Raw genomic sequence first — 15,783 nt, 5'->3', positions numbered from 1 at the left:
AGAAGAGAAACGTGCGGTTCACAGTTTGTAAAATGGTAGGGTAGGGGAAAAGGACAAGTGTCAGATGTTGTGACTCCAGGTCCACAGCATTTCAGGTCCGTCAGTTTTCCTTCTAAAGCAACCCTAAACAGTAGCAGGCTGTTATGAAACAGCCTGCTGAAGAGTTCTCAGGATAGTTATTTTGACCAAGGACAGGAGTGAAAGAGTTCAGTGTTTCTGTCCCACTGGTCACAAGATTTATCTGTGCCAGGATTTAAAGGTTGGGAAGTAGAAGGACATACTTTTAGACAAAAAAAAAAGAAAAAACGTAGCATGACTATGGACTTCTTTTCCTTTGATTAGGAGTCTTAAAGCAGCCCCTTGCTTTCACAAAACCAGGATTTGAGGATTTTCCAAAACGATCAATTTTATAGATCTTGACTGAGTGAGACATACTCTAAGATACCATGACATTTTGGAACCAAACACAAAATGTGGTGGTATATAGTGAAATGGTGTGTCCTCATTGGCCCTGAGTTAGATTTTTCTGCACTTTGCCCTTCCAGTAAGTTAACTGCCCCCGTTTGGTGCCTTTAAAACCCAGTTTTCTTCCCTCAATTAAAGTCATAGGTTAATCCTAGAAATCCTAAGCCTTGCTGACAGAGCTATGTTCAGAGTGTATTGCTATTAGAGTCTACCCTCTTTCCTATTCTTTCTTAAGGGCCCTTCTACTTCCAGCAACTTGGAGTTCTGATCCCGCTTATCTCGGAGCCAGTTGGGAGCTTCGTACAGGATTCAACCGTCCCTTTAAAAGCGAGTCCCAGTTCAAGAGGCAGATTCCACTTCTCTCCTTCCAGCGAGCAGCATTTGCAGCTTGCTGTGAGGGGCTTTCTGACAAGCAGAGGGGGAGAGAAAGGAGAGTTTGGCTGGCGTTTGGGAGCAGATTTAGAGTCGCTTCTCACTGGAGGGACTGGCTTTTTCTTGAGCTGCCAGACACTGCAGGCTCAACCGAGGCGCGGAGGTGCAATTCAGGCTGGTGGAGCAGCGGGGGAAGGCAGGGACAGGCGGGGCTAGTGCGGCTCTGCAGCTGATCACACGCACCAGCCCCGACACCGCGCTCCCGCCGCCCCTGCCCGCGCGCCTAGCCTTTCCCACCAGGGCCGGAGACGCGCAGCCGGGGAACGGGGCATCGAGGTTAGGCAGAGGTCAAGGAAGGCGCCTTAAAGCCGAGGACGAGCCCGAGAGCTCGGGTGTCTCACCTGCAAGTCCGACCCTGAGCTCGATCTCCGCCCCCTCCCCCCTCCCCCGCAACCCCCACCCCACCCCCCCCCCCGCAAGCTGCACAGTGTCGCCTGGCTCAGAGCACCAAGCCCAGGAGCACTCGAGTCCCGCACCCAAGTCGCTCAGCGCCCGGAGCGCCGGGATCCTTCCGGCGTGGTGCCCTCCGGAAGGTGCGGAGCTTTGGGGGACCTGCTTTGGCGCCGCCGGTGGTACCCCAAGAAAAGTCGGGGCGCGGAAACAGCGGTGAGCGCCGAGGGCGAGGCCCGGTAGCCACTGGCGCCCGCTGTGCCGCCTCCTGCCCGCAGCTGCTGGGTGAGTGCTGGGGTTGCACGAACCGCCGCGTCTCCGGCGCGCGCAAGGGCGGCCCGTGGGCCCCCCGAGGGTCAGCCCAGGGGCCCTGGTGGCGAGGGCAGGAATTCGGCAGTCCGCGGGCGCCAGGAGCTCAGGTTCCTGGAACCCTACAGCCGGGAACCCGACCCCCGAGGGCTTGGAGAAGCTGGTGCTGCGCCGGTTCCCCGGCAGATATGCCTTTGGGCGGGATTCTGGCCAAAAGATAGGAGGCGGGGACGCCCGCGGCCCGGCCCGGAGTAGGGGGACAGACGGTCGCGAGCGGCGGGAGCTGGCCGGGGCTCGTCGGAGCAGGTAGAGCAGCTCCCGGCAGCCCTGCGAGTTGGCTAGTGGGGTTGGAACCTCGCGTGGCAACTCGTGTATTTCCAAACAGCCTGGGAGTGCGCAGGAGACTCGGTGGGGGCAGTAGGGAAGGCACTGGGGCCTCCGGGATGCCGGTGGTGGGGGGAGAGAGGAGAAGCGTCGTAAAGCTGGGAGGCAAAATTGCGCAGGGGTTCCTGCTCCTAGCCTAACGTCTGCCTTGAGTGCGGGAGGACACTTTTTCAGACTCGGTCCCAGGGTGGCACAGGCGTCGGTCGGGGGCAGAGACCGCGGCTACCTGGGGGGTGCGCTTGACCACCTCCCCGCCGTTCCCCAAAGCGCTCTCGCTTTTGTCCCCCCCACCCGTCCCCCGCCCCCACCTTCTTACTGGTGCTGGTTTGCAGCGCTCGGCTCTGCGACTTGGCGTGTGAATCTGGCTCGCCCCTCCGTATTATGTCTGCACTCCGAAGGAAATTTGGGGACGATTACCAGGTAGTGACCACCTCGTCCAGTGGCTCGGGCTTGCAGCCCCAGGGGCCGGGCCAGGGCCCACAGCAGCAGCTGGTGCCCAAGAAAAAGCGGCAGCGGTTCGTGGACAAGAACGGCCGGTGCAATGTGCAGCACGGCAACCTGGGCAGCGAGACCAGCCGCTACCTCTCGGATCTCTTCACCACCTTGGTGGACCTCAAGTGGCGCTGGAACCTCTTCATCTTCATCCTCACCTACACGGTGGCCTGGCTCTTCATGGCGTCCATGTGGTGGGTGATCGCCTATTCCCGGGGCGACCTGAACAAAGCCCACGTCGGCAACTACACGCCCTGCGTGGCCAACGTCTACAACTTTCCCTCTGCCTTCCTCTTCTTCATCGAGACCGAGGCCACCATCGGCTACGGCTACCGCTACATCACCGACAAGTGTCCCGAGGGCATCATCCTCTTCCTCTTCCAGTCCATCCTTGGCTCCATCGTGGACGCCTTCCTCATCGGCTGCATGTTCATCAAGATGTCCCAGCCCAAGAAACGCGCGGAGACCCTCATGTTCAGCGAGCACGCGGTCATCTCCATGAGGGACGGCAAACTCACGCTCATGTTCCGGGTGGGCAACCTGCGGAACAGCCACATGGTCTCGGCACAGATCCGCTGCAAACTGCTCAAAGTAAGTGCTGTGCCCCTTCCCACCTCCCACTAAACGGAAACCAGTCCCCTCCCCCCACCCCGCCCCATCCTCTGCCCCAGCCCCAGGGGACCTCCTGCCATTCCTTTGAGGATGGGGCAGAGGGTGTCTGCAGGACAGGACCCAGTGAGCACTGTTGACAGGCTTGTTCTTAGCCCGCTCACTCTCTTGTTCTTGCTTATATCCCTCACCTCTGCCTTCTCGGTGTCACTATTGCACCACTGGAAGTAGTAACACTTAAGGAGAGGTGTTGGCCCCAGATGCCTAAGGTAAATTGCCCTGCTTTTCCACTCTTTGCTCCTTTGCCGTGCAGAGCACTTCTATTTTGTCCTCATTCTATTTGCTCTGCGACAGTGGTGCTGAAAAAAAAAAAAACAAACCCTGAACACCTATTATTTTGATGAATTAGTCACCAATAGGACCTCACCTTTCCTTCTGTAGTGGCTCTTTTTATTTCTTCTTCCCGAATAATATTGTCCGGTTCAGAACTCTACACTCAGTGAAATGCACAAGGATATACCTGTGGGTCATCTCTTTCAGCAAGCTTGTGGAGGCGAAAAACAGCTCATAAAGTGGGAAGAACAGCATCCGATTCTTTAAAAACAAAACAAAAACTTTTAAAAACTAAATACTTTCCTAGAGAAGTGTTTTGTAAAAGCTCGAATGCTTTTCCTATAGCATGCCTTTTTAATTTTGTTCTTAATATTTTTGGTGGGGGAACTTTTGTCAATTACAGACTTCACTTGAAGCTTTTCAGGAGCCATCAAAGAAGATTGCTTCCTACCCTTAGCAGTGTAGATGCATGGGATGTCGTTATTAAAGTAAGATCCATGCACTCCTTGGAACCATTACAAACAAGAAAGAAGCGTTCCTTAGTCACTCACCCAATTAGAGCCTGGGAGCTAAGGATAATAAGTCACTTCCCCCTGTACCATTTACAGTTCATCTTTTGGAGGGGAGTTCCAAAAAATGTTCACAGATTGAAAAAGATAACCTCAAGTGAAATATTAAAAATGCATCTGGGTTTGTTTTGAGCGCCATAAACAGAGTTAGTATTGACTCATATTTAAATTGAGATTTTTGTCTTTGAAATCTCATTTTCACCCTGAGATTATATTGCTTTACTCACCCTCAACTTTTGTTGTAGTTAAAGGTAATCCATTGTTTGGGAGCAGTTTGGCCCTTCTATGTCATTTCAATTATTCCTTTATAAGCCCTCAGGCTAATTACATTTGACCATGTTGCTCACTAAAGTGTTGGGGAGGGAAGCTAAAAAGGAGTTCAGTTCTTGTCACTTTACATCACATACATGCTGGTGTTTCAGACAGTAAATGATCTAAGTTTTGTGTTTTGTGTGATATGGTGGTAATTTTTCAACTTGATTCAAATGTACATGCTATTCAAGATAACGGAATAGTTTTTGACCAAATATCTTATAATTTAGTGAAATGCATGGTATTGATTTAACTTAACATATGTGCTTGAACTAAATTTTCATTTAACTTGGCATTTTGTGTTTGACCACTGCCCAAACTAAGTAAATCCTTGGATTAAGCAAAGAAGCAGTTTTGCTACAAACATGATTTTTGCAGTACTATGTATTGGACAGGCTTCTTTTTCAAGGACTAGAACAAAGTATGTATTCTCTCTCTTTAGGTTGAACTTGCCAGAAAGATAGGAGTACTTTTAATATTCTACTGTCAGAATTTTTGCCAAGAAATCCATATGCATGCATTACTTTGATTTTCTTCTTCATATTTCATATGTATCTATAAGGTGTTTATGAAAATAAATAAGTACTTTAAAAAGCTATATAATTTAGATAGCTTTTACACTTTTTTCTATCTTTGTTTTCACAAAAACTGAAAAATTAGAATTATCTTAAATATATATATATATATTTAGATATATCTTTTGGCTTTGCTTTTGTCATTTACAAAGGTGTAATGGATCTGATGGCCTTGGTCTCTATAGTATCTTAGAACACTGATAAATGACATTTGTCCAATGGTCCCTGTACCATTATAATATGAATAGTGTCCTGATTAGAACAATAAAAGATTTATAGTATTGGCAATTTCAAAGCAAGGTGCTATATCAACACAAATTGATTAAAAAAAAGTTAATACCTATGAATAGATTATTCTTATGAAGTACTCTACTTTTTATTTGTTAAAATGTCAATGCTAGAAGTAAAAATGATGGACATGTGACATAGATTTATATTTAAACAAAATTATAGTAAAATTCTCTCCTGTTATTTGTGAAGTGAGAGGGTTGATCAATAGGAGCACTGTGTTACCCAGTGAGTGGATTTTGTTTGAGTCTGAGTTTTTTTCTGTAGCTAGGTTGATGGAGATGGATTTTTCCTAGTTCTTGTCGTTTCCTTAGACTTCATTAAAGAGAAGTCATGTTTTATTAGAGAACTAATAACATTCAACAAAATTAATGGCAAGATTTGCCTTCAATAAGTTAATCTTATTTTCTCTTAGGGAGTGAGATAAAATGCCCTAAACTGTATTTTTTCAAAGAGAAGTTATACCAAAATATTAAAGTAATAGTATTTTAGTTCAGTCATTATAAATTTTTATGAAATTATACTATACATATCAGTTTCCTCTTGCAAGCCCCACTTGATATTTTTAATTTCTCTATAACAGAGAAGTATATAGAATTTTAAGGCAACAAAACAATATATTTGATGATGATAATTTTTGTCTATGTATGCTTTGCCATAGCTTCATTTTATTTTCAGTTTATTTTCTTGCTGAATTAAAAGGTTTTCTCTCAACATTACTATAGGAGTTCTATTTAAAGATCATGCAGCATTTTCAATTCTTGGGCAAATAGAATATAGGCTTGGTTTTCCAACCCTTATTACGGTAAAAATTTCCATGTGTAAACCGTTGAATTCTTTAACTTTTAATAATTTTAACTATGTTGTCATTTGTTTATGTTATTAACTAATACAAAGAAAATGTTACTTAGTTTGGGAGTCAGATAAGAGTTTTCAACTTCATACCCAAGAAAACAGTTCTTCTTCTATTGACAAAAAAATTATATAGATTAAATAAAAATTAGGAAGGGCTGGAGTGGTAGCACAGTGGGTAGGGCATTTGCCTTGCACTCGGCTGACCCAGGTTCGATTCCCAGCATCCCATATGGTCTCCTGAGCACTGCCAGGGGTAATTCCTGAGTGCAGAGCCAGGAGTGACCCCTGTGCATTGTCAGGTGTGACCCAAAAAGCAAATAAATAAATAAATAAAAATTAGGGCTTAATTTGAATTTATTCATTATCTATTTTATATGTAGCCTTCGCAAATTCCTCTAAGAAGAACATTCTATTTTCTTCTCTCATCCCTGTCTTGATGAGTTGTTTGAATTTTCTCTCTTATTTATTTATTTTTAGTATTTTCTTTTAACCTAGAAAGTTGTAATTAAGAATGGCCTGCTTATGTTCATCTATCATCCAGTTGAAAGTTTCAATAAAAAGGCCTGATAGTTGAAACAATGGACTCTTAATTTAGTATTGGCTTCAAGGATTGGGGAATTACACTTACTCTTCTCTGCAAATATACTAATAGTGGATTTTTTTAGATTGATTTCTTGTTAGGTGAGACAAGGTGTTCTTAATTATTTATTTAGGCATGTACACACTCCAGAACTCAGAGAGATGATAGTCAAATCTTTAAGATCAAATCAACTAAATAATTTTTGGACAAAAACTCTGAACTAAAGTGATAAAGATAATATTTTTTTCATAAAAGTGTCATTTTGCTTCTTATTTTATTGTAAATAGGCATCAAAATTTTTCTAAGAAGATTTACCCTAACTTTCATTTATTTCAAGGCAATGGTATTTATTGTCTAAGAAGTTATTTTTTTACTCACATTTTTATTCTCCAATTATGTGAATACTTAAAATTGGGTGTTATTGTATTTCTTCCTCATATGAATGTGATCAAGTAAAGATCAATAAAATAGACTTTTATATCTGTTAATCTAGTTATATTTTCACCCTCTGAATATATCCTCATATTTTGTTAATATTTCAACCACAGTGATATGTGGATGACACAAATCTTTTATTTCTTCATATTAGAACTTGCTTTTATTTTATCTCTTGCACTTTGATCTGGCTAGTTTTAATTCAATGTGGCTTTATATAAGTGATTCTTTTTGTCCGTTGATCTTGGCCAAACTGTACTTTTGTTTTGAATCCATTTAAGTTATTAATTTGGATATCTCCTTTAAAGGAGCTGCAGATGGTTATCTATTTTATAAACCTGTTCTTTTGAACATCATAGAAAAGGTATCTATGAATTCTGGGTACTTCAGTGGAGAGGGAGTTTCATTTGTGGAAATATTATCTGTATTTTTAAAAACCATAGTTCCTGATTATTCTCATTGGCATCCTCTGACATAAATGACAAAGACATTTATTTGAGCTCTTTTAAAAAATTCTTTCATTTAGGATTCTTTCTTTTATTTTAAAAATAGGCATAGTATGCAATTCTGTTGATTTTGTTCTTGATTTTTAGTGTGGTTCCTTAAAAGTACAGTGTGCCTTGTGCTCAGTGTGAACAGAAATAAAGGACTTAAAGACCCACAAATAAACAGTGGTAGGCAAGAACATATGATAAAGGAAATTAGAGAAAGCTTTTGTGGGATTTGAGGGTGTTTGCTGAGTAGGAGGAGAATGTGCCAGAAGGGTTACAAATCTCATCCACAGTTATTATAAATTCCTTAAGAGGCCCTCGGGAAATTATAAAACCATTTTTCCATTTGACTGTACAAAAAACTCACAAATTTATTAAATATAAATTACATTCCACTCTATGCCATACTTTCTTTTCATAAAAGTGAATATATTTCTATAGTATAGCTAGCTTAGCATTTAAAAATATTCATTTTAGCCTTATGATGTATGGTCATATTTTTCTATGTGACAATTCACGAATTTCAAGGAGTCCAGAGAAATGCAGTTGTAGATCAAAACAGACCAAAACTGTGGACAGTACAGATAAAATTAGATGTCTATGCTCTTCTCTGCCTGGCTTTAAATTTGATATGAATATACCAAAGCCATGCCTATCATTTATTTGAGTGGCAAGGCATTATTATTTTTGTCTCTTATTATAGAACCTATTTTTGGTTCATTTTCTAATTTTAGTTTTCAGATAGAACTTTTACCTCATTCCATGTGATCCCCCCACACACACTTTAGTATATATTACACAGATACACATACAGAAGTAGTATACAGCTAAGTAAAATTGCATCTCTTCCCTTCTCTTCCTTCTCCTCCCCTCTCCTTTCCTACCTTTCCTTTCCCCTTTTCCCTTCCCCCTTTTCTTTCCCCTTCCTCTTCCCCTCCCCCCTTTCCCTCCTCTTTCTCCATCCCTTCCCTCCCTTCTTCCCTTATTTCCCCTACATTCCTTTTTCCTCCCATCCCCTTTTCTTTCCTCCCCCTTGCCTTCCCCTTCTCCTATCTTCCTTCTTGCTTTGACTCACCTCTTTTTTCCTCTTATGCTCCTTTTCCCTACTTTTCATCTACCCTTCCCTCTCCTACCATCTCCCCACACTGACCTTGAACACCTCTTTCCAGTAGAGATTTGTGGAAGGTGACGTGTGAAGCAAGATTTAAGATATGAAAGAAGTAAATCTCATGAATCAGATGTTATTGATTAAGGAACTTATTCACAAATCCCTAGATTCAACCAAAACTAGGAATAGTTATCATTAAAACATAGACTTACAAGTTAGAGAAATGGGACAAAGGCACAAAAAATATAGATTGCATTGGTGAAGTTATCCCTGATGAGTGAATATGGAAACTGTCCCATTTCCACCAGGAACTTGATCACATGATTTGCTTGATGGCAAGATATACTAAGGGTGCATCCCAGAGAACTATGTTTATGTATTCTTAAATATTCAGTGGTCTTTCACTATATGTGGAAGATACTTATTTATTAATTAAATGACCAGAATCTGAGTTTTGAATCTCTTTTTCTACGTTTATTCAGAATTATAATTAATAATCTTCTAGGCCTTTTGGGATTATTTTCCTTTCTTTCTTTGAAGTGTTCTTCTTTTCTGTTTTGTTTTTTAATTTAGTCACCATGATTTACAAATATGTCCATAATAGAGTTTCAGGCATAAAAAATGTTCCTAAATCAATCCAACCCCCATGTCAACCTTTCTCCACCAGTGTCCTCAGGTTTCTTCCCACCCACCCACCCTGCCTCCTTGGCAGGCACATTTTTAAGTTAAATTATTGTGAATTCAAAGCTGTTTTTGGATTTTAACATAATACAGTCATATCCCATTGACTGATCCTTTGAAGTTAGTATACTATAATATAAACAATGTACAAATCCTATGTTCTACACACATTCATTGGTGTAAAATGAACATAATAGGAATCTTTATTATGAAGAATATTTTAAATTTTAATTATATGCCACATCTAACTGTGGTGAAATAATTTCTACAATATAATTTTTCAAATACATAATATAAAGTTTTGGATGATAAATCTAAACCAAGTTGAACCTTTAGATTGATTTTTCTCTTACCTCCATTTTTTGCTATAATGCACCCAAGCAGAAAAATTTTTTAAAAGCAGGAAGATTTATTTTTCTTTCCTCCATTACAAATTGAAATAGAGGTTTATAGAAGTCATTCTCAGATCATAGTTTTTTTAAAAAAATTTTATACTTTTTAAGAATTACCAGTTTTTATGAGCCTGCTTTTCATGACCTGCTATAATTTTTCATGAATGGCTTAAAAATTATTTATGATTCTAAATGATTGCTTTATCAAGTGGAAGTTGATGATAGTTACAACTTTTAAGGATTTAAATTTACTGTGTCAGGTTTAAAATTTTGATTTGCCTTGAATTATTACTGAGAGAAACCATATCTGCTTATACATTTTTTTCTAGGAAATGATCATGGTTCTGTGATTCCTTTGGAATTAGGAGGTTTATGGTTTTGATGACTATCATCAAACTGCTTTATTAGTGAAATATTTCTTCTTATATCATATTTCCTTGGGGTGGTTTTGGGGGGGCAGTTGAGCCACACCTGGCTATTCTCAGAGTCTATTCCTGACTCTACAAAGGAGACCATTTACTGGGCTGGGGAATTGAACCCGGATCAGCTGCATGCACAGCACTCACCTTATCCCCTGGGCTATCTCTCTAGCCTACTCCTTAAAATGGCATCATAAAGGTTACACTTGGGGCCTGAGCAGTGGTACAGCAGGTAGGGTGCTTACATTTCACCCAGCTGACTGGGTTTGATCCTTGGCACCCCATATGTTCCTCCCAGCACCACCAGGAGTAATTCCTGAATGTAGAGTCAGGAGTAACCCCTGAGAGCATCACTGGGTGTGGTGCCCCCCACCCCTTCCAAAAATAAAGTAGATTAAATGTTATGCTGAATTTTACCTAAAATTCCTTTTTACATAATTAAAAATTCTGGATACATAGTTAAGAGCTAAATAAGAGAATTTGGAGCTCATGCCATATCACTCCTTATAACATACTTAAAATACAGATCATTTTTTGATTTTATACAGGCAAATATGTAACTCTTCTATTTTCCTTGGTTTCTTTTTCATATCCTTGGGTCTAGTAGTTCGTTGAACAAAAGTCACTCACTCCACTTGTATGAGACTTAAAACTAACATAGGCTCTTTTGCCCACCTTTGCTCTGAAAATTTCTGGAACCACACCAGAATTTAAAAGCCATGGTTAGAATTCTTTGAGCATAGAGTAGAATGTGTATGCTTCTGAAAAAAATTGGTAGGTGTATTTATTTTCTGGAACATTCTAAGTTTTTAGTTGAGTATGGCAAGATAACCTCACTCTCCCCAGCAGCTCAGACTTTAAACAATTCCACCACTAGTCTCCTGCCACACTCACACCACTAACCAGACAAGCATTCTGTTTGACTCCCAGTGATCAGTGTACATCCCAGACTCTTACAGTGTCACCAAAGCAAGCAAAGCTGGGGGGAACAGGGAAGCATATTGCCAATTGAAGTACTTTGATGGCATAACAAAAGATTTACCAGGAAAAAACATTGTGGCTATGTATAATACCTCTTTTTTTTCTTTAAAGAAAGGTCAATGGTATAAGATCTTAGATTATATTTTAATGGATATGCACAAAACTATATTTATCTGCAAAATAGATAAACACAGAAACCATTTCCACCCCCTGCCCCCAAATTAGATATTATTACATTTCTCTTTGTTGTCAGCTTTGTTTCTGCCATGTCTTTATATATAAAGCATATAGGGGTGATTTTTGAGTACATAGAACACATTTTTAAAATCATAAAATACATAGTGTTTCATGGAACTTGCATATTTGGTCTAAATTACTTACAAATTAATTAATCAGTTTACTGTAAATAGCATGTTATTTATTCTAGTTTGGTATTCTCCTAGTCTCTTGTTATTGACACTCCTTTTCCTGGGTTGGTAAATGATCGGAGTATAGTATAGTTTATTAAGATCTTTAGAATGATTCATAGGTATAAATAACAATTATGTCCAAAGGAAAATATTTTAATTTTGAGGTTCACATATGATAAGTGAAAAGACATGTCCTCCAGGGGGAAACTTTACGTAGACAAACAAAATTAATCTTTAAAGAATTTTCTTTTTGAAGATTCTCATTTGCTAAAGAATAAGAGCTTAGAATCACTAGTAAAACTTACCAAATTTTATTATTTAATTGCAAATATCAGAATCACACCTTGTGTTCATATAGCACCTGTTTTCTGTAGGTGAAAGAATAATGAAACAAAAATATGTCAAAAATATTTTTGTTTTTGACTTTTATTTTGTTGTATCATCAATCTCTATACAACTGCATCATTGGAAAGGTTTGTGTTTTCCTAACATGACAATATATTTTGCAACAGAAACAGATTTAGATAACTTGAAATAGTTCCAAAAAGAGCTTTTTCACACTGGACTAGAAATTCCTAGTTATCTCCAACATTGGTTGTTAGGGCAGCTGTTTTTACTTTTACATTATCAGATTTTTCCATGGATCTCTCTCTCTCTCCCTCTCTCTAATTTTTTTAAATTAATTACTCTGGACAATGGAAAAAAAGGACTTTTTTTTGTTAATTTTTTTCCTACAGAAGGAACATTACTGAATTTCTCTAGAGACAAAATAATCTGTAATTCTGCTGATATGCTGTGCTATCACTCCAGTCCTGAGTATGTTTTTGTTTTTTCCTTTTGGGGTCACACCGGCATTGCACAGGGATTACTTCTGGCTCACGCACTCAGGAATTACTCCTGGCGGTGCTCAGGGGACCATGTGGGATGCTGGGAATCGAACCTGGTCAGCCATGTGCAAGGCAAACACCCTACCCGCTGTGCTAGTGTTCCAGCCCCTAACTGCTTTTAAAATTGCTTTTCAATACAAAAACGTTCAGTTTAGTATAATGTTTTACTACCTTTTAACAATTAATAAAACAGAAATAAACAAATGTAATGCAGTCTATTATTAGGAGTCTGAAAACTATTAGCTAATATCTGCCTTTTACTTTTACTATTTGAACTGTTGTTTGCATAGCAGTTTAATATGATAGTATCTTTATTCTAATTTTTATCTAAAAGAAATTATTCTGATTTACTTAATAATGATGTAATAAATCTCTTCTTAAATTATAACTGTGCTTGAAGATAAACTGTGTAAGAATTGCTTACTTATTTGCTTTCTGAGGAAAGAAGCTGGCTTACAGAGTTACCAGCAGTGATTTATGTCAAGCAGTAGAACATGGACACTGAGTCCCACAGTTTGTGTTAACAGTCATTGTAGGACCAGGCAATTCTCCAAAGAGTGAGGGAATGATAATTATAGTAAGTTGTGTTTTATAAATAATGCATGTATATTCCACATGAGCTATGTGGGATTTGGGCCCAATTGCTAGAACATAGTTGCATAATGATTTATTTGGATTTTGTTGCAAGGTGATGGATAGTGCAGAATGTTGGCAATGATGTAAATTACTGTTGGGGTGCCTTGAAAATTTCAGTACAAGTGGTGATTTCTTCTTTTTTTCTGTGTGCTTGTCTAGTCTCGGCAGACACCTGAGGGTGAATTCCTTCCCCTTGACCAACTCGAACTGGATGTAGGTTTTAGTACTGGAGCAGATCAACTTTTTCTTGTTTCTCCCCTCACGATTTGTCACGTGATTGATGCCAAAAGTCCCTTTTATGACCTATCCCAGCGAAGCATGCAAAGTGAACAGTTCGAAATTGTCGTCATCCTCGAAGGCATTGTGGAAACAACAGGTGAGTAAAACCGTAGAAATAACAAGATTTCTTTAGTCCACAATAACTTGCCCTGAACAGGCTAAATGTTTCGATTTACAATGATGAGAGTAATGTCTTGTTTCTTACTTTTTTGTATTGTTAAATTGATACTCCTTTGAAATGAGTTTTAATTGTGATCATTGCATGTATAATGTTAACTCAGGAATACTCACTGCAAAAAAAGGGGTGTGTGTGACTCCTTAGAAATGATTGTGATGTTCTATTTTAACTGCAGATTTGGATTTCCTAGAATCATAATATTCCTTTAAAGACTTAAGGTTAAAATAAATTAAGATAATTACTGAGCAGCCTGAACTCAGCATGCAATTTCCTGCCTTTAAAGATGGTGATTCATCGTGTCATTGATAGAACTTTTATATGCTACTATGTGCAAACTCACTGGAAAACTCCTTATGTGTTTGCATGTGTGTGAGAAGAGATTTTAATTTTAATGTGGAGCAGGAAATTTTCTTGGTGAACCATGACTAAAAAATTTTAAAATTTGTTTTAGTTTCAATATAACTACTTGCTTACATTACTCCTAACAATGCAATATGATCTTAATACTACCCAAATAAAACTTACTTCTCTCTTAGGAGTGTTGGCAGAAAAATAACAACAACTAAAAAAATGTGTGGAGACATATGCATGTATGTGTGTGTGTTGAGTTTAACTCTTTCTACTAATAATGAGAAAACAAGATATATTTCTTATCATCATCATCATCATCATCATCATCATCATCATCCCGTTGATCTTCGAATTTCTCTAGCGGTCTCAGTAACATCTCCATTCGTCCTAGCCCTGAGATTTCAGAGGTCTCTCTTTACTCATCTTTCCCAACAATGCCGAATTGGAGGCTCTTTCAGGGTCAGGGGAATGAGACCCAGCATTGTTACTGGTTTTGGCATATGAATACACCATGGGGAGTTTGCAAGGCTCTCCCATGTGAGCAGGAAACTCTCGGTAGCTTGCCAGGTTCTCCCAGAGGGGGAAGTAAGCTATAAGATGTCCGGGAGCTTGGTTTTATAGTCTCTGGATGTTGGCCGTTGATGGGATTACACGGTGCCAGGGACAGTCTCTGAGTGTGACCGCCTAGCTACTGGAAAAGGGGAGATCTGGGTGGAAGAGGCCCAGTCCCGATCTGAGCAGACTTGGAGGTCTCAGCCCTGGGTCCTACACACCTGGGTTCTTCTGCTGGTACCTTTATGCATGAGGCTCATCTGAACATGTGGAGAGGGGCCTTGAGCATGGCTATGGCCATACTCTGGTGGTCTTCTGCCTCAGGAGCTCTGCTCAAGGCAGAGAGGGAAGTTGGAGCCCACCCCCTCCAAAGGGCCCCGGGGAAGATACCCAGGCGCTTGGACAAGAGACTATCTGCCAAGATATATATTTTTAAAATTTTTTTTAAAAAGATATATTTTTAGCTCTCCTTTTTTTTAATATCCTTCAAATGTTATTTATTGTGTGTGGAGTAATATTGAGAGTATTATCAGTAATACCATGGATACATACATGCAAGTTTTATTCCAAGATACAAAATGTTACATAATAAAATATATCCCATCTTCCCGCTAGTTATATTAGAGAAGCTAAGAGAGAGGCTTGCTTTTGTAATTCTCATACTTCTGACACATAATGCCTATTTGGACAAGATATTTAATTTCTATAAGCTTCCTTAAAGTGAAAATGAATAACAAAGCTGTTTGTTGCTTGTCTTATTACTCTTGTTAGCATTTGGGTTTAAAAATGAGAAAGTGAGCAATGCCTAGAGCGTTGTATAGTATAGTACCATAGTAGTATCGTATACCTATACTATACTATATGAGAAAGGATGATGATGATGATGATGATGATGATGATGATGATGATGATGATGATAAGAAATATATCTTGTTTTCTCATTATTAGTAGAAAGAGTTAAACTCAACACACACACATACATGCATATATCTCCACACATTTTTTTAGTTGCTGTTATTTTAAGAGCAGTGAGAAAAGACATAATTCAGCCTATACCTGGTATTTTGTTTATGTGAACTTTCAGGCAACTTAAACCCTTTATTTAAATTTTTATACTTAAGTTTGGAACAACTTAATACTATATTCCAAAGTTTTCATATATTGGGACCAGAGGAATAGTAAAACAGGTAGGGCACTGGCCTTGCATGAGGCCTACCTGGATTCAATCCCTGACACCCCATATGTTCTCCTCAAGCTTTGTCAGGAGCAATGCCTAGAGCGTTGTATAGTATAGTACCATAGTAGTATCGTATACCTATACTATACTGTAATAGTACACCTATACTATACTATAATAGTCCAACAATACTATTTGTAGTATAGCCCAACT

At 39.6% G+C, this 15,783-nt stretch overlaps 1 protein-coding gene across 4 annotated transcripts in view; it reads left to right on the top strand.

Moving 5' to 3' along the window:
* Nucleotides 1-1,327: 1,327 nt before the first annotated feature.
* Nucleotides 1,328-15,783, top strand: part of KCNJ3 (potassium inwardly rectifying channel subfamily J member 3) — a 168,219-nt gene continuing 153,763 nt past the window's right edge. The window contains exons 1-3 of one of the 4 annotated variants that reach the window (XM_055145198.1): nt 1,434-1,572; nt 2,313-3,063; nt 13,193-13,409. In XM_055145198.1, coding sequence (XP_055001173.1) covers nt 2,362-3,063; nt 13,193-13,409 — 919 coding nt within the window. In that variant the 5' untranslated portion in view covers nt 1,434-1,572; nt 2,313-2,361. Of the gene's footprint in view, nt 3,064-13,192; nt 13,410-15,783 lie in introns of all 4 variants that reach the window. The other 3 variants (XM_055145269.1, XM_055145359.1, XM_004621820.3) reach the window with 3 other exon arrangements.

The sequence above is a fragment of the Sorex araneus genome, chromosome 1, assembly GCF_027595985.1.
Source record: "Sorex araneus isolate mSorAra2 chromosome 1, mSorAra2.pri, whole genome shotgun sequence".
Lineage (NCBI taxonomy): Eukaryota > Metazoa > Chordata > Mammalia > Eulipotyphla > Soricidae > Sorex > Sorex araneus.
Note: the sequence above shows the minus strand (reverse complement) of the source record. Positions and strands in the feature narration are given on the sequence as shown.